This window comes from Oryx dammah, unplaced genomic scaffold, assembly GCF_014754425.2.
Source record: "Oryx dammah isolate SB20612 unplaced genomic scaffold, SCBI_Odam_1.1 HiC_scaffold_2, whole genome shotgun sequence".
NCBI classification, from domain to species: domain Eukaryota; kingdom Metazoa; phylum Chordata; class Mammalia; order Artiodactyla; family Bovidae; genus Oryx; species Oryx dammah.
The window spans coordinates 11,138,964-11,159,008 of NW_024070186.1; the positions used below are offsets into that span (position 1 = coordinate 11,138,964).

Genomic DNA, 20,045 nt, shown 5'->3' on the forward strand with positions numbered 1-20,045 from the left:
GGCCTGTCATGGGTGCACCGCAGATGCACCATTTTGGTTTTAGCAGAACAGCAACTAACAGCAAAGAAAAGGAACAGGAATCAGAAAGCTATGGGTCAGCCTGGCTCCACCACAGCACTGTGTGGTCTCAGCCAGGGCAGTCCCTGACTGAGCTCTTCCTCCTCGTCAGATGTCCCCCAACATCAGCGATGTACCACACCAGGAGTATACTTCTTAAGGCACTCCTGCAAGAATGCATGTGTGCTTTGCATGCCAGCTAAGTTACTATTTTTGCATCAAAAAATACGACTTCAAATGGTGAAAGCTTTGCAATGTTTTCCTCTCTAAGATTAAGATAATTTAAAGGACTGGGTGACTTGGGAAAGGTCTAGGCATCTTTATGACTGAGCTGTGACTTACATCTCTTTTCAGACTGAGGACTATCTAACCCTGTATGTAGAGGAAGAAAGGCTCTTCATGGCTGCAGCCCCAGCCCCACCTTGGGACACCCAGTGCAGGGACAACTGAGGGCTGAGGCTGTGCACCCAAGGAAGGAACAAAAGACTATGTTGCAGGTGGCAGGCCTCCTAACGGCCAGGGGCTGTCCACCTGGGCCGGCCGCCCCTCCAGAGCAGAAGCGCGAGCTCTTGCTGAGGTCTCCAGGGAGGCCCACCCAGGGTCTGGGGCTGCCAAACCACAGAGGCACCAGAAACCACTTTTGTTACCAAAAGGACATTTTCCACACGAAGAGGAGAAGGTGGGTCTGAGGAGGGGCGGGGCTCCTCTGCCTGGAGGGGTCCCCGCAGCTGTACTGACCTACGCGGGCGAGGGCCGCGGGGCCGGCAAGCGCGGCGGCAGCACTGGGCGTGGCGGCAGGCTGCCCTCCTGGGTGAGATGAGGTGGAAGATGCGGAGGATGAGGTGGACGAGCCCTGAATGGCCGGGTCGGGCCAGGGCTCGACGCTGGGGCGGCTCTGCAGCGGAGCGGAGGCCAGTCGCCCGGGGTGCTGTAAAGAGCCCTCATCTTCTGAGGCAGATGACGTGTCTGTGGTCAAAATAACGACGACAGGCATGAGGGGGGCATCCTTGGGGGCAGGGTTCCCACACCGGCCCAGCCTGCACCCTGTGCACCTGCACATCCAGGAGGGCCTGCGTGGGACTGACAGTGAGACCCAGGTCACTCGGAAGCTGGCTTCACCCCGGGCTCCCCTGAAGAACTCGGTCACAGGGTGCCATGCCCAGGAGTGCAGCTGGTCCAACCCTGACCGCTTTAGTGCATGCTGTGGGCCCTGGGGGCCCCAAATAGCAGAGGGGACCTATGTCCCGTGGGTGCCTGATCCCAGCGAGGCCTTGCCCGGCACCTGCGCACCCTGGAGGACGTGCCTGAGCTCTGAAAAGAGCCCCGCCTTGGGCAATAAAACTAACCTGAAATCTGGTTCTGTCAAGTCTGCATTTTATCATGGGTTTCATTATTATTAGGAAGTTCTTTAAAAACTGGGTAGTATCTATGGTTATCTTTGGTAGAAAATAATTTGACATAAATTTCTAAGACTTTTTTTGAACAACATAAACTTTTTTTAAGTCAGGAAGCATCACCAAAACACCACACTATCCTGGGGACCCGGTGTGGCTGGTGTTTACCACGTCAGAAAACCAAACACGCGTGTCACCAGCTTGAGACTTCAATAACCAGACAGGCAGCACTGTGCTCCCAGCACCTGGATGAGCTTTCCAGGAAACTTAAAGCACACTAACTATCCTCAAGAGAGGCCGCATTAAGAGTTTTCATTTCTAAAGGTAACGAAACAACAAAAACAAATCGAAAACCCTCCAAATGGCCTTATTCTTTCCCATTTAAGACCTGGTAACATCATAACACATGACATTGGGTTGGCCAGAAAGTTCGCTGCTTTTTCTGTAGGATGGCTCGAGTGGTGCTTAGCCGTCTTCAACTTCATTCAAGACAATTTTGTTAGACTGTACTGTGACCGCTGTCATACCAGCACTCATTAAAAAAAAAAAAAAAACTTATCAAAACTAGTGAATTTTTATGTAGCAACTTTAATATTGAAGATGGAAGAGAAAAAGCAACATTTTCACATATTATGCTTTATTATTTCAAGAAAGGTAAAAATGCAACTGAAATGCAAAAACAGATTTGTGCAGTGTACAGAGAAGGTGTTGTGACTGATCAAACATGTCAATGTGGTTTGCAAAGTTTCATGAGGGAAATTTCTTGCTGGACAATGCTCCATGGTCAGGTAGACCAATTGAAGTTGATCATGATCAAATTGAGGCATTAACTGAGAACAATCAGCGTTATACCATGCGAGAGATAGCTGACATACACAAAATATCCAAATCAAGTGCTGAAAGTAAGTTGCACCAGTTCTGTTATATTCATCAATTTGATGTTTGGGTTCCACATTAGTTAAGTTGGAGAAGACTCTCGAGAGTCCCTTGGACTGCAAGGAGATCCAACTAGTCCATTCTGAAGGAGGTTAGCCCTGGGATTTCTTTGGAAGGAATGGCTAAAGCTGAAACTCCAGTACTCTGGCCACCTCATGTGAAGAGTTGACTCATTGGAAAAGACTCTAATGCTGGGAGGGATTGGGGGCAGGATGAGAAGGGGAAGACAGAGGATGAGATGGCTGGATGGCATCACTGACTCGATGGACATGAGTCTGAGTGAACTCCGGGAGCTGCTGATGGACAGGGAGGCCTGGCGTGCTGCGATTCATGGGGTCACAAAGAGTTGGACACGACTGAGCGACTAAACTGGACTGAACTGAAGCAAAAAAAAAAAACCTCCTTGACTGTATTTCTGCATATGATTGTCAGACACAATGAAAACATTCCATTTTTAATGTAAACTGTGACAGGTGATAAAAAGTGGATCTTGTTCAATAATAGGGAATGGAAGAGATCACGTGGCAAGAGACATGAACCACCACCAACTGCACCAAAGGCTGGTCTTCATCCAGAGAAGGTGACGCTGTGTACACGGGAGGAGTGGAAGGGAGCCCTTTATCATGAGCTCCTTCCAGAAAACCGAACAAGTAACTGCAACAAGCACTGCTCCCAATTAGACCAAGTGAAAGCAGCACTCAACAAAAAGCATCTGGGATTAGTCAGGAGAAAACACATCAGCCTCCATCAGGACAACACAAGACTGTATGTTTATTTGATGACCAGGCAAAAACTGTTACAGTTTGGCTGGGAAGTTCTGATTTATCTGCCATATTCACCAGATGTTGCACCTTTGGATGTCCATTTATTTGGGGCTTTACAAAATTCTCTTAATGAAAAACTTTTCAGTTCCCTGGAAGACTGTATAAAAGGCATCTGGAATAGTTCTCTGATCAAAAGGATGACAAGTTTAGGGAAGGGAAATATGAAATTGCCTGAAAAATAACAGAAGGTAGTGGAACAAAATGGTGACTACATTGTTCAATAAAGTTCTTGGTGAAGTGAGAAATGTGTCTTTTTTCTTTAAAAATCTGAAGGAACTTTTTGACCAACTCAAGGAGAATAATTTTAAATTTCTGAATTCAGGGAACTCTGTCACCCCATAAAGCACTTACTGCAGGTTCCTCTCTTTACTAAAAGACACAAATTACATCTTGGTGAAAAAATTAAAATCTATATAGACGATCTATTCGAAGCAAGCCCATTGCATGCACAGAAATGTGCATGAGCACACACACACTCCTCACCACAATCAGAAGCCTGCTCCATCTCAACGGGAAACCCTGCCCAAGCCGCCCCAACCCTACCCAGGCCATCCCGACCCTAACCAGTACCTGGGGGTGTGTAGGCCTCCACAGATGCGTGCGTTAGGACAGAGCGCCTCTTGGATGGCATGGGCATCTTCCTCTCTTTGTATTTGGCCAAAGCTGCCTGCACGGCCTCGGTGTGAACATCTGCACAGAAATAACAGCAGCAAAAGCACCCGTTACAAGATTCCTGATGAAGGAACAAAACCATGGTTCATGTTTTTAATCTGTTTTCATTGAGTATAAAAGGAACACAAGGTCAGCCTACATGTGGGTCCACACATTGGTCCTAGATTTCTACAAATATTCTCCTTGGTTTATAGATTCAACTTTGCAAGTATTTTCAGATTTAAACCAAGAAGTTCCCAAAACTGAAAATAAAATGAATCAGATGAACCCAATGCACTCTAATGATGGTATAAACCACTACAAGCAGCACTAAAGCTCTGTGGTCCCATCGTCTGAGCTGTTGTTCCAGTCAAGCCCCAGGATGGGCAGAGCCATACAAGGAACCAAGCTTTCCCTGTAGTCGCACAGAAATGGGGTGGTGGGGGTCCCGTCACACTGCCACGCTTGTGGTCAAGTGCAAGAGAGCCAAGGAAGAGGGGCCTAATGGCCTTACCCCATTATCCCTCCCTAGAAACCAAGATGCTCACAAGGCAGAGAAGGGATAGACACAGAGACCCCAGAAGTGAGGGGAACACTGCAGTCCTGAATCTAAATGGAAATTATCAGCATGAACACACGTGGCATTTTATCTTTAAATAGCATGTCTTAATTCAGTCCCTAAAAATGTCTAGAAATGGTGACCAGCCCAAGTGCAATGAGCACCCCTACCATCCAGGGTGCAGTCTTACAACACTGTCCTCACTGCGAGTACCCTGAGAAATGTGGGATCCAGGGTACAGGAAGTGGCAGAGGAGCCTGGAGCATCTCATCCTACCAACCAACAAATTCCTGGCCAGCAACCCAATGCTGGAGCCAACGTGGAAGCACTCCCAAAGAAAAAGGTTGGGGCAGTCTGAACCCCACCAAGGACAAAAACAAGATCAGAGAAAAGGAAGGAAGAAAAAGAGGAAAACTCACTGGCTGCCACTGGAGGATGCCAGTGACACGAGCTACTGTTCTGGAAAGGATTAAATGGATGGAAAGAACAGAGCATCCCTCCAGGTTTTCCTGTGCTGTGTGATGAGCACAAGCTGCTTGCCCTCCCCAGAACTGGAGCCGTCCTGCCACCAAATCCACCCTAATGAACCAAGGGATCAACCCTGCCAGCATCCCAGGGAGGGGAGAGACACAGGCCTGCAGTGCCTGTGGTAGGAAAACACTGACCCTGAGGTGCCTTGCTAGAGCCATGGAGCCAGGAGCAGCCAGACCACAGCCAAGGCCCCAAGACCAAGCTATCACCGGTGGAAACACACATCAACAACCTGTGATATGTATATCTTATTTGGATCCTGGGTCCAAACTGCTTTATAAAGCCTCAGGAACACTTGGGTATTTGATACTAAGGAATTATTGCTGATTATTTTGTGATAATGGAGCTATCTTTTAGAGATACGTGCTCTCTTTTCAGATATAGAAACCGAGAATACTATGACATCTAAGTAAAATAACGTGATCTCTGAGATTTGCTTCAGAATCACACAGGAAGGGAAGAAGCAGCTGGGGCTGATGAAGAAGCCAAGACTGAGCCTGAGCATGGTGGGAACCGTGGCACTGGGCAAGTCCAGGGCTCAGTACACACCAAGTCCACCTTCATATGTGTTCACATTTTTCCCCAACAAAATGTTTTTAAATAGCATTTAGAAACCTTACAGTAAAATGGCTCATAGGGTACTAAGGATGGAAAATTTACACCTAGGCATATTACAATAAAGTTTACAAACATCAACAATAACCAGTCAATCCTAAAAGCTTCTAGAGAAACAGTCTTGTAGGATCAGGAAAGAGGCTAACTTTCCCAATAGTAATCACCAAATACAAGGCAACACAGCTGAAGAAACAAGCTTAGAACCTGTAATTTTATATCCAGCCAAAGTACCATTTAAACTTCAGGGCCTAATAAAAATACTCCCAGACATACAACTAAAACACTCATGAAAGACTGTGTTCAGAAGACAGACAAACCTAGGAGCCCCTGCAAGAGATTTGGCTAGAGTGAGCACAGACTTTTTACACTGCGGCTGCCTTAGAAACAAACAAAAACCTAAGTACAGATAACAATCAAGAACTAAAAATCTAAACAATACCAAGCACAAGAAACAAACAAACTTATACCAAGGCACGTAAATAATCAAATCACTCAAAACCAGCGATAAAGAGAAAAACTGTAAAAGTGCCAGAGGGAAGAAAGGCACAGTATATACAAGGGAACAATGATAACGAATAAACCTGGACGAATAACAGTGGATATACCGACGTGAACAATGACTGCTAAGCTGCCATCATTAGGAGAGCTGGTGCTGCCATGACAACAGACGAATCCATCAAGAGAACAGAAAGGAGTCCAGAGTCAGCCATGAGCAGCTGCATTTAGACAAAAGAACAAGGGCATGGGGACAACGGGATTCCCACATGCAAGAAGGTCAGCTTTGTACCACACCCTGAACTCACACTAAAATTAACAAAATCTAAACCACAGACCTAAAGGTAAAAACCCCAAACTACAAGACTTCCAGAAGAAAACACAGGTAAGAATCTTTGGGACCTTGGGTTTGGCACAGATTCCTTAGATACAAGAACAAAAGCACTATTCAAGAAAGAAAAGGAAGTGATAAGCCAGATTTCATTTAAATTAAAAACTTCTGCTACAAAAGCCACTGTAAGAGAATTCAAAGAGAAGACAAAGCCTTGGAGAAAATATGAGCAAAGAACATTTATGGTAAAGGTCTCATTTTCAGAAAGTAAAGAACAAGAACCAGATACAGTTCACAAAGGCAGAAAGCAGGTCCTCAACGTCAGTTACACATAAACAGAGGCGACAGGCAACAGGAGGTGAGGACAGGCAGGGGACCTCTGGGTGACCTCACTCAGGGTGCGCGGACGCGTGCCCATTTTGTGCCAGGGCTACATCGGTGGAATGCCGATGGGGCCATTTCCAGTGTTGTATATTACAGGCATCATTGATGTAATCTGAAAAGAAACTGTCAGTGTGGGGAAGTTTTTTAAATGTATATTAATTCGGTAATAAATTATCTGATCAAAACTTTCCTCAAACCACTTCACCACACTCCCAGGCTAACCAACCATTTAAAATCTTCATTAAAAAAAAAAAAAAATTCTTAAAACAAAATGGCCATGTCTTTATCTGTCTTGAAAGTTTTCTTTTATAGAAGCTTACTGAGTTTAAATATAAAAGAAATATTTAATCACACAACAGTGAAAATGTTAAGCCAAAGTGTTCAAAAGCTCTTGATATCTAATCTATAACAAGAGGCAGAGGGCTTCTCTGGTGGCTTGGTGGTAAAGAATCCGCCTTCCAGTGCAGGAGACACAGGTTCCATCCCTGGTCCAGGAAGATCCCACGTGCCTCAGAGCAATTAAACTTGTGCACCGCAACTACTTAGCCTGTGCTCTAGAGCATGGGAGCCGCAACTCCTGAAGCCCATAGACCCTAAAGCCTGTGCTCCACAAAAAGAGAAGCCACTGCAATGAGAAGCCCACACAGCAACGAGGACCCAGCACAGCCAAAAATAATAAATAAATAAAATGATCATTGGAAGCATGCATGTTTTCAATGCATGTCCTGATAATGCAAATAAAATGTCAGAAACAAATTCAAATATTTATAAAAGCACTAACAGAGTGGCAGAAATCTAATTAGAAGGAAATCTTCAAAATTAGAGAAAAATAAAATACTGAAACACAGAGTAGTAGAGTGGTTCCCTACTGGACAACTCCACCAACACCAACCCCAAAGTTCCAGTAGAAAAATGGACACAGACATTTACAGAAATGATTTCCATGGTGAGGAAGATTTTGCTTTCTTCTGATACGTCTATGTGCAGATGCTGAGAGGAGCATGCTCACACTCCAGGCTACACTAAAACATACTGAGATCTATGGAAGTTTTGTTTTTTTCTTGAAAACCATGATGCGGTAAGTCACGGTTCAGAGAAGTCCCTTTCCTCAGTGGAGCTCTGGTGTCCAAGCAGAGGACGCGGCGCTCTGGGCCCTACCTGACCGGAAGCGCTCGTCCCGGGTGTTGCTGGGCCGCGGCTTGGGCTGCTTGGGCGCAGGGGCCGAGGCTTGTGCGGGCCCAAGGATGCTATTCTCCACTTGCAGGGAAGGGTCTACTCCTGAAACAGTTTCACAGAAACACTGTGAGTAAACAACCTGCTTTTCCAACAATAGAAAAACCCATGTAGAATAGCACACACCTCTCACATGCTGTTGCACAGCCCCCGCTGCACAACCATGCATGCCGGGGGCCCTAACGCCCAGAAGCCCTAAATCTGGAGGTTGGGGCTGAGACATTGATGTCAGCTTCCAGCCCCTCCCTGTCAGCAGCCCTGGGCCCCCAGCTTGGTGCACATGGTGCATGGGGCCAGCTCTCTAGGGCCAGCTTTCTCGAACACCCCTCCCTTCCTCCACACTGGCCCTGGTGTCAGCAAGCCCAGCAGGAAGCAGCCCACAAAGCCATCACCGGGGTATTGACAGCCGCCCTCAGACACAGGAAGAAAGCCGATGAGAAGCTTGGAGGCTTCGGGTGTTAACCACCTGGGCCTGTGACACCTGTGTCTCCAACCTGATGGGCGGCTCCATGACTGGCGCACCCATGGCCGGCCGACACCCAGGCCATCAGGATGTCATATGTTGAGTAAAGGACAAGCACGAGCCTGCAGGGCCATTTAACAGAGTCCCTGGTCCTGCCTGACCACTAGATTGTTTCAAAATGTCCCAGAAAAACAGCCTTAGCCACCAGCCCTTAGCACTCCCCGAAAAGCAGCAACCTGTCCCCAACTCAGCAGCAGCCACAGGACTGGAAAAGATCAGTTTTCATTCCAATCCCAAAGAACGGCAATGCCAAAGAATGTTCAGACTAATGTACAATTGCACTCATCTCACACACTAGCAAAGTAATGCTCAAAATTCTAAGGCTTCAACAATAGGTGAACTGAGAACTTCCAGATGTTCAGCTGGATTTAGAAAAGACAGAGGAACCAGAGATCAACTTGCCAACATCCGCTGGATTTTCGTAAAGCAAGAGAATCCCAGAAAAACATCTATTTCTGCTTTATTAACTACAGCAAAGCTTTTGACTGTGTGGATCACAACAAATGTGGAAAATTCTTCAAGAAATGGGAATACCAGACCACCTTCCCTGCCTCCTGAGAAGTTTGTATGTAGGTCAAGAAGCAATAGAACTGGTCATGGAACAACAGACTGGTTACAAATTGGGAAAGAAGTACGTCAAGGCTGTATACTGTCACCCTGCTTATTTAACCTATATATGCAGAGTACATCATGCAAAATCTGGGCTTCATGAAGCAAAGCTGGAATCAAGACTGCCAGTAGAAATATCAATAACCTCAGATATGCAGATGACACCATCCTTATAGCAGAAAGAGAAGAACTAAAGAGCCTCTTGATGAAAGTGAAAGAGGAGAGTGAAAAACCTGGCTTAAAACTCAATATCCAAAAACCGAAAATCATGGCATCTGATCCTATCACTTCACGGCAAATAGATGGGGAAACAATGGAAACAGTAAGAGACTTTATTTTGTTGGACTCCAAAATCACTGCAGATGGTGACTGCAACCATGAAATTAAAAGATGCTTGCTCCTTGGAAGAAAAGCTATAAACAACCTAGATAGCCTGTTAAAAAGCAGAGACATTACTTTGCTGACAAAGGTCTGTCTAGTCAAAGCTATAGTTTTTCCAGTAGTTACGTATGGATGTGAGAGTTGGACCATAAAGAAAGCTGAGCACCAAAGAACTGATGCTTTTGAACTGTGGTGTGGAGAAGACTTTTGAGAATCCCTTGGACTGCAAGGAGATCCAACCAGTCAATCCTAAAGGAAATCAGTCCTGAATATTCATTGGAAGGACTGATGCTCAAGCTGAAGCTCCAATATTTTGGCCACCTAATACGAAGAGCCAACTCATCAGAAGAGACCCTGATGCTGGGAGAGACTGAAGGCAGGAGGAGAAGGGGGTGACAGAGGATGAGATGGTTGGATGGCATCACTGACTCGATGGCCATGAGTTTGAGCAAGCTCTGGGAGTTGGTGATGGATGGGAAGCCTGGTGTGCTGCAGTCCATGGGGTCGCAAAGAGTCGGACATGACTGAGTGGCTGACCTGATCTGAACTGCCCCACCTGGGCCTCAGGGGGTCATGACCTCTGATGCTGCTCATGAAAAGGCCACCTGACCCTAGCTCTCTAGGATGACACACAGACAGGACAGAGGGGACAGGAGATATGGGGGCCCTCACTCTGCTGCCTGAGCCTCCAGGCACCTCTGTGACTGAGGAGCCGCTGGGACACCAGCTCTGGCTCTGCAGACAGGAAGGAGCTGCCCCGAAGACTGGCCAACCTCCAGGGGTGGGCGCAGAATGCTGCCATTGCTAATGTTTATGTACCAGGTTTGGAGTGTTCACTAGCTCTTCAAAACTGAACATATACACACATACATGTACGCAACATGCAGCAATACTGATCAGCTCTGGCTTTTTGTTTCTTGGACTGACTGGAACAAATTTCCCTAAAATTCATAATAGAGAACACAGAATCCTATGCATTATGCACTATAAACAGGTATGCTTGCAAAGTGATGCGTAAATACAGGGACACTCTTGCATTTTTATTCCAAAATACAGTGCTTTTATTGAGATCGATTAATTTATTTAAGAAAGATATGAAGCCCAATGGGAAACCACTGGATGAAAGAGTAGTATATTTTTAGTCTTAACAGGTATCAAGAGAGAACTTCTCAGGCCACAGCATCCGCATTCCCACAGGGTGCCATATCCCCGTGTCTCTGTCAGCACTGCATGTTACAAATTTTAGAATCTTGCCAATCTGACAGGAGAATGGTTCACTAATTTGCATTCCCGTATAACTAGTGAGGTTGAACACACTTTAATGTTTACTGCCCATCCGTACGTCCTATTATTTGAATTCTATAAATTCTATCCAGCTAAGGAGCCCCCAAAGGGCTTCCCAGGTGGCTCAGTGGTAAAGAACCTGCCTGTAATGTAGGAGATGTGGGCTCAATCCCTGGGTCAGGAAGATCCACTGGTGAACCAAATGGCAACCCACTCCAGTATTCTTGCCTAGAAAATCTCATGGACAGAGGAGCCTGGCAGACTACAGTTCATGGGGTTGCAAAAAGTCAGACACGACTGAGCAACTGAGCATGCATGCATGCACGGAGCCCCCAAAGGACCTGCAGGGAGCTCTGGTCAGCCAGAGGCTCCATCCTACACTGGACACGTCCCCAGGCCATGGCCAGCCGGCCGCAGCTCAGTCACTCTGCAGTGCTTCATTTCTAGAGAGACAATCATAACCTGTTTTTTTTTTCCTCAAGTCTCTCATCTTGTCATCACTCAAACATTATTCAATATTCTCCTGAATTTTATAGTATTCTGTAGCTGCAAACATACTTAGAGCTTTACTCCTGAAGTTTATGTTCACTAATGCTGCAGAGGAAAGGGGGTCCCACTGTTGCCTCCACAGGCATGGCTGCTGCTGCTACTGCTGCTAAGTTGCTTCAGTCGTGTCCGACTCTGTGCGACCCCAGAGACGGCAGCCCACCAGGCTCCCCCATCCCTGGGATTCTCCAGGCAAGAACACTGGAGTGGGTTGCCATTTCCTTCTCCAATGCATGAAAGTGAAAAGTGAAAGTGAAGTCGCTCAGTCGTGTTGGACTCTTAGCGACCCCATGGACTGTGGCCCACCAGGCTCCTCCATCCATGGGATTTTCCAGGCAAGAGGACTGGAGTGGGGTGCCATGTTACTAAATAAATCTTCCCTCCTTTGAATTCTCCTGAGTCATTTCTAGACGCCCTCCCCTTACACTGTTCAGTTGTCCACGCGTCTATCAACACCATGTGGTTGGGACTGCCAAGTGCACATGACCAGGTTTAACACCTTGAAGGCCAGGCCTTTCTCCCCACTATTCCTCCTCAACAATATACTAGCTAATCTCAGAACTTTTCTCCTCCGAGTGAGTTATTTCCAATGCCAGGTTTGGGGGGAAAAAAAATCAACAACTGCTATTCAGACTGGATTACGTTTTGTCACATATTAACTTAGAAACTACTACTTTTATAATATTAAATATTTGCATTTAAGATATTGGTATATTTCTTCATATTTTAGGATCCTATACTTCTTTCAAATAGATTGTATGATCCTAATATAGATCCTGTGGCTTTCTTGCTAAATGTATTAAAAACATTTGACAGTTATTTTTGCCATTATGAATGTGAGCTGTTTTATTAACAGAAATATTGCCAGAGAAAAGCTATTGATTCTTACATATTTATGTTCTATTCAAACCAAGACACTTACTAATTCTAATAGCCAAGTGAGCAGTCAGCCAGCTTTCAACGTATAAAACAATAGCAGCTGTCAAGGGTGGGGTCCTGCCATTTGTCCGTGGTGCTGCCTGGGCACTGGCCTGCAACAGACGGCCTTGCGAGCAGCCCAGCGGGCTTCTCATTTGCCTGTTAACAATTAGGGTTTCCGCTGGTAAAATATTTATGCAAGTCTTTAGCCCATTTTCCTACTGGGCTTCTTAAAAAAAATCGCATGGGGGGACTTTCTGTCTCTTTATAAAGTTTAAATTAATTAAAATTAAATTTAAAAAATGCAATGTCTTAGTCACGCTACCACACCTCCAGTGCTCAGAAGCCACACGTGGGAAGCGCTCAGCAGACTGGAAATGGGGCTGCAGACCGTTCCCACTCTGGCAAAAGGTCTCTGGATGCTGTGACTTCACCGGCTCTGGACTCTAGTCCTTTTTCTCTTATTTATGTTACGATCATCTTCTCCTATACTGTGGCTTGTCTTTAATCTCTTTATGGGGACTTCTGATAAAACATGATTCTTAATTTTAACACACTCTAATTTACCAATCTTATCCTTTTCAGTTGCTGCTTCAGTTGGTACCTCCAGGGACTTGAGAAATCCCTCCTCCTGTCTAGAGATGGTGACAGTTTTCATATACAATCTTCCAAAGGTGCTATAATTTTTGCCTTTCTCACTAAAGGCCTTCATTTCTGGCTTCTGTGTCTTAGGGAACTGTGCCGGCATCGTGAGCTGCAACACCACCTCCACTATAAACCTGGTCCCCACAGCCATACATGTCTGTTTGGGTCCATGTTCTGTTTGTGAATCGAGCGCTCTACCCTTGTGCAAAACCAGGCTGTCTTAATGACAGCTTACCATTAACTCCTCATATCACGACCAGCAAATCCTCCAACCTCATTCTTCCTTTTTATCATTATTTTGAATCCCTTAGCCCTTTAAACTTACATATAAAATATTTAACTTCTTTTTTTTGCCTTACTGCACAAGTCACCTGGAATCTTAATTCTCTGACCAGGGATGTAACATGTGCCCCCTGGAGTGGAAGCATGGTGTCTTAACTACTGGACTGCCAGGGAAGTCTCAAACTTCTACATAAATTTTAAAATCAGCTTCTTAAATTCCACCCCCAAAAACTGTGCTGAAACAATGAAGGTGCTGACTCTGAAGATCAATATAAGGTGGGAGAACTCACAGCTTTATAATATGTGTTCCAAACCTAAGTAAGGAAATGTTCTTTACTAAAATCATAAAAATAATCATGGTCTATGATAATAAAAATTACATAAATCCTATTTGGGGATGAAATCTATACCAAACCAGAGACATAAACTTTAATCTATGACTTTGGATTTTATAATTTAATATAAGACATGTTATTTTCCCAGCCCTTATTAATAAAATACGAAACTACCAAAGTCAAACTCTAATACCAATTTTTAATCAGTTTTATAAGACCTGTGTTAACCTCACCTTGAATGAGGGGTACGCAGCGTGCAAGCAGCTTTGCCCTTTTCTTTTCATATCCTTTTTGAGTGATGTCACCTAAAATAACAATAGAAAAATAGAATCACATTACTTCTAAAGTTCCCCAAAATTTTTAATTAAAAGTTCATTCATAATGGAAAAACTGGAAACACTTAGGTCCTTCAACTGGTGAGTGAATAAAGAAAGGATGGGGTATCCACACAAGGCAGTGCTGCTCAGCAGTAAGAAGGCGCGAACTACTGACAGATAGCAGTCTGGGTGGATCTTACAGGCACATAGCTAAGTGACAGAAGCCAGGTTCCAAAGGCTCCCAGGGGAACGGTTCCGGTCACATGACACCTGGAAAAACACTGTTACAGGCAGCGTCAGACTGCCGCCAAGGGAGGGGCTTTGGGAGGACAGACCAGAGTGGGACGAGGGAATCCTGCGGTGGGTGAAGCTGGTCCACACTGTGATCGTGGTGCTGGTTCTACGACGACAAGTTGGTCCCGAGCTCACAGAACTACACCGCAGGAAGGCTGAGTCCAGCAGTATGTAAACACTTCAATATCCAAAATCTGAGCTCAGCATCTTAGGGGAGCATGTTGGAACTACAGACTCTGAGGCCACACCCCAGACTGACAAAATCCAATGTGCTTTTCACTGGATGCCCACGTGACTATGCAGATTTGAGCTGTGGAGTCTTGGTGTGAGGAGCCACAGAAACCAACCCTTGCAGGCCAGAGGGCATCCCTAGGCCAGGACTCGGGTTCTGATAAATTATCATAAAGAACAGCTTAAAAAGGAACTAACCTACCCAGGAACAAGGCAGGAAATGTGTCTGCAGGGAAACACTTCTCATCTAAGCACACCAGCTGATTTCCTGGACAACTCAAGCACTCAGGGTGGGTTCTGTGTGTTTTTGACCAGAAACACGTTACAATGTCCACTAGTATCCTGTTCTTCAAGTGAACTGTCTTCAACAGAGAGCTTCAAGTGTTCTGCAAGCCTTCCTGGCATCCCCTCCCTGTCCCTCATTACCCCTACCATCTGCTCACCCCAAACAAGCCAGCCAAGCAAGGAGGCTGCTGGGAGTCAGAGGGCAGCCTGCCATCACATGCCGAGCACTTCACCAAGTACTTCCTCAGCCGTCAAAGGACTAGCACTTCTGAATGTCTGACACGTACACTAAGCCGCCCTGAAACCCTCTGGGAGAATATTAGCCCACCACCCACAGAAGACAAGCCTAAGGTCAGGGAGTCACTAGTCCGGCCGTGGGCTCGACAAAGCCCCTGCTTTGACCACGGCTCACTCAGTCAGGCCCCTCCCCACCCCCATCTTGTGAGTCATCACTCAACTTCACCTTACTCTCCCAACAACCCCACAGGAAACTCCTCTAATGCCTCGAGTGCCTTTTAATTTGAACATGTTCTGTAGACCTATGCCGCTTTAAAGTCCAGGTATTTTTACTTTACCTGAACAATCACTTCATTTTTAAAATTTATTTTTAAACTGGAGGATAATTGCTTTACAGAATTTTGTTGTTTCCTGTCAAACCTCAACATGAATCAACAATAGGTATACATATCTCCCCTTCCTCTTGAACCTCCCTCCTGTCTCCCTCACCATCCCACCCCTCTAGGTTGATACAGAGCCCCTGTCTGAGTTCCCTGAGACAAACAGCAAATTCCCGTTGGCTATCTTTTTTACATATGGTAATGTAAGTTTCCATGTGACTCTCTCTATACATCTCAGCCTCTCCTCCCCTCTCCCTGGGTCCATAAGTCTGTTCTCTGTGTCTGTCTCTCTACTACTGCCCTGCAAATAAATTCTTTGGTACCATCTTTCTAGATTCCATAAATACGCATTAGAATACGATATTTATCTTTCTCTTTCTGACTTACTTCACTCTGTATAATAGGCTCTAGGTTCATCCACCTCATTAGAACTGACTCAAATGTGTTCCTTTTTATGGCTGAGTAGTATTCCATTGTGTATATGTACCACAACTTCTTTATCCATTCATCTGGCAATAGACATCTAAGTTGATTCCATGTAAATAGTTAAGCACTTCATTTTTATTATCATCCAATCTCGGCTGGCTCAGATAGTAAAGTGTCTGCCTACAGTTCAGGAGACCCAGGTTTGATCCCTGGGTTGGGAGGCTCCCCTGGAGAAGGAAATGGCAACCGACTCCAGTACTCTTGCCTGGAAAATCCCATGGACGGAGGATCCTGGTAGGCTATAGCCTATGGAGTCACAAAGTTGGGCACGACTGAGTGACTTCACTTTCACTTTCAATCTCTGCTACAATGAGCACACCTGACCCAGTGCTGACCACAGTGGCCCATGGGCTGCGTCCTCCTCATTGTACCCTGACTGGACACTTACAGACCCCAATGGGGTCCGGAATGTGACTGCATGGTTTTGTTTATTGACTTTCAACTTCTTAATAAATTTAAAGCACATGTATTTTTTTAAACAATATCTACTAAAAATAATTGTTTCCTCTAGAATATATGAAAACATATAGAGACAAATTTAAATGAAAACAATATTGTAACACTAAATTAAAAAGGATAATCCCTATTTAGAAGCAGAGCATTTGGTTTTACAAGATTTTTTTCAATTTCTTTGTTAAATTTTATTGGAGTATAGTTGATTGACAATGTTATGTTAGTTTCTGCTATACAGCAAAGTGAATCAGTTATATATATATATATAATATATATTATATATATAAATTATATATATATTTATTTTAATAAATAAAGGGGAAAAAGTGGAAGTAGTGACAGACTTTATTTTCTTGGTCTCCAGAATCACTGTGGATGGTGACTACAGCCATGAAATTAAAAGATACTTGCTCCTTGGAAGGAAAGCTATGCCCAACCTACACAGTCATATTGTCACCCTGATTATTTATTTCCTATATTCCCCTATATAATTATATTTTATATATATATATATATATATATACACACACACAGACATATCACTCTTTTTTAGATTCTATTTTCATATAGGTGGCTTCCCTTGTGGCTCAGACAGTAAAGAATCTGCCTGCAATGCAGGAGACTTTGGGTCTTTGACCTCTGGGTAGGAAAGATCTCTCTAAAACAGAATGGCTACCCACTCCAGTATTCTTGCCTGAAAAATTCCATGGACAGAGGAGTCTGGCAGGCTATATGTCCATGGTATTGCAAAGAGTCAGACACAGCTGAGTAACTAGCACTTTTACTTCTCATATAGGTAGGTCATTACAAATATTAAGTAGAGTTCCCTATGCTATACAGTAGGTCCTTATTAGTTAATCTATTTTATGTATTGTTGTTGCTGTTCAGTCACTCAGTCGTGTCTGGCTCTTTGCAACCCCATAAACTGCAGCACAAACTCCAGCCTTCCCTTGTCCTTTACCATCTCCCAGAGCTTGCTCAAACTCATGTCCACTGAATGAGTGATGCCATCCAACCATCTCATCTTCTGTCACCCCCTTCCCCTCCTGCCTTCGATATTTCCCAGCATCAGGATCTTTTCCAATGAGTCAGCTCTTCACATCAAGTAGCCAAAGTGTTGGAGTTTCAGCATCAGTCCTTCCAATGAATATTCAGGGTTGATTTCCTTTAGGATGGACTGGTTTGATCTCCTTGCTGTCCAAGGGACTCTCAAGAAGTCTTCCCTAGCACCACAATTTGAAAGCATCAATTCTTTGGCACTCAGCCTTCTTTATGATCCAATTCTCATATCCATACATGACTACTGAGAAAAACATAGCTTTGACTAGACAGACCTTTGTCAGCAAGATGATGTCTCTGCACAGGTTACACTGTGTAGGTTGGGCATAGCTTTCCTTCCAAGGAGCAAGTATCTTTTAATTTCATGGCTGCAGTCACCATCCGCAGTGATTCTGGAGACCAAGAAAATAAAGTCTGTCACTACTTCCACTTTTTCCCCTTCTCTTTGCCATGAGGTGATGGGGCCAGATTCCATGATCTTCATTTTCTGAATGCTGAGTTTTAAGCCATGTTGTTCACTCTCCTCTTTCACCCTCATCAAGAGGCTCTTTAGTTGCTCTTCACTTTCTGCCATTAGAGTGGCATCATCTGCATATCTGAGGTACTGATATTTCTCCCAGCAATCTTGATTCCAGCTTGAGTCATCCAGCCCAGTATTTTGCATGAGGTACTTGCATATAAGTTAAATAATCAGGGTGACAATATACTGCCTTGACGTACTCCTTTCCCAATTTGGAACCAGTCCATTGTTTCATGTCTAGGTCTAACTGTTGCTTCTTGTCCTGCATATAGGTTTCTCAGCAGACAGGTAAGGTTGTCTGTTATTTCTCTCTCTTGAAGAATTTTCCATAATTTGTTGTGATTCACACAGTCAAAGGCTTTAGTGTAGTCAATGAAGCAAAAGTAGATGTATTTTGGGATTCCCTTGCTTTTTCTATATATAATAATGTGTATATGTCAATTCCAATCTCATGATATTTTAAGATTAAGTAAGTATTCATTTCCTAGAAACAGTTTCTTCCTATGCTGCCATTTCAAATGAGTGCTCATGTGGTGAAGGCAGCAAGGGGCATTCAGGAAGGGAACATGCTAACTCCCAGTTTGGTGCCCATGGGCTCCTGAAAGTTGTCCAGAACAACTGAATAGAACCAGCTACATGTTTTCACATGTGACCAGCTACATGTTTTCAAGTATCCAGCATAGACCACCAACCCAACATGCCTCTGAATGCAACATGGGATCCAAGACAGACTCCAGCCAAAATTAATGAACCAGTAAAGGACTCATATCCAAGGTCCCTGACCCCAGGTACAGTGAGCAATATAGAGACAGACGGCAGAGCATGCTCCTCGACCCACTGCACAGATCAGGCGACACTACCCACGGGCCACAGGAAGGCCCAGACATAGCAGAGGAGAGTCTCCCCTGGCTGGCCACTCAGGCCCGAGCGGCTCTGGAAACACGCCAGGATGTCCACAGGTGCTTTTCTGGCGGTCTGCGCACAGCTGTCTCACTACCCCACACACTGGGTACAACGTGTGGCGCAGGCTGACCTCCAGGCCGCAAACCAAATGAATTACAAAGGCAAAATCCCAAATGATATCAAGTCTCTAACTCGGCAACACAGTTTCTAAAAACCTATTCTGGAAAACACTCAACTCCTTAAGGTCACAGAAACAAGGAAGGACAGGCAACGAACATTACACATAAAAGCAATGTGAGACAGCCTGTTCACAAAAACAAGCAGGAAGAAGTGAGTTTGCAGCCCCACAACACTACTTCAGAACACTGTTGGTCCTAAAGACACCCTGGTACCTGGGGGAACGGGGAGGGGAACTACTTACAGGAGATCCATGATAACCTACTAAGCACAGCAAGCTGAAAAACACCGTATAAATAAAAAACGAAGTAATTCTGGTGAAAGTTGCTCAGTTGTGTCCTACTCTTTGCGACCCCATGGACCATACAGTCCATGGAATTCTCCAGGCCAGAATACTGGAGTGGGCAGCCTTTCCTTTCTCCAGGGGATCTTCCCAACCTAGGGATCGAACCCAGGTCTCCTCCACTGCAGGTGGATTCTTTACCAGCTGCACTATCAGGGAAGCCTATTCGCAGGCATGTAGGTAGATATATTTTTGTGTGTGCAGAAAATGTCTGGAGGGTACCCAACACATTATTAGTAGTGTTACTCCTGGAGAATGATTTATTTAGCTTGGAGTAGGTATTAGATTTCATCTTTTACTTCACTTCTGAACTTGTTAAATCTTTTGGCACAATAATCATACAATCTTTTGTAATTAAGAATATATGGAAGCTGGTTTGATAACATACTATGGTTATATGTTATTGTAGGAAACGGAATGACTTCTATGTACTATTTTCATAACTTCTTATGAGATTAAAATTATTCCAAAATTAAAAGTTAAAAAATATATAAGCGAGACTACATAAAATTGCTGTTATTTCTGTTTTAAATGTTTGATAAAATTTGTCAGTGAAACCATCTGGGCTTGTAGATTTAATTCCCAGGGTTTTTCTTTCTTCTTTTGCTTTATTTTACTTTTTCTAGAGCAGTTTAAGGGTTACAAGCAAAACTGAAGGCAAGGTCCAGAGGGCTTCCATACACCCTCTACCGCCACACGCACAGCCTTCCCCATCATCAACATCCGCCACCCAATGGTGCGTTTGTTACAGGTAATGAGCCAGCCCTGACACGGAAGCCTCAGCTTCCAAAGCCCTCCCTCTTGTCATGCATCCCATGGGCTTGGAC

The 20,045-nt window shown here is 44.6% G+C and overlaps 1 protein-coding gene across 3 annotated transcripts in view; it reads right to left on the reverse strand.

Moving 5' to 3' along the window:
• Positions 1-20,045, reverse strand: part of DIP2A (disco interacting protein 2 homolog A) — a 111,230-nt gene that overhangs the window by 78,874 nt on the left and 12,311 nt on the right. Inside the window, exons 2-5 of one of the 3 annotated variants that reach the window (XM_040264496.1) lie at positions 13,767-13,838; positions 7,936-8,055; positions 3,782-3,901; positions 796-1,023 (exon numbers count right to left, since the gene is read on the reverse strand). In XM_040264496.1, coding sequence (XP_040120430.1) covers positions 796-1,023; positions 3,782-3,901; positions 7,936-8,055; positions 13,767-13,838 — 540 coding nt within the window. The remainder of the gene's footprint in view (positions 1-795; positions 1,024-3,781; positions 3,902-7,935; positions 8,056-13,766; positions 13,839-20,045) is intronic. The other 2 variants (XM_040264507.1, XM_040264516.1) reach the window with 2 other exon arrangements.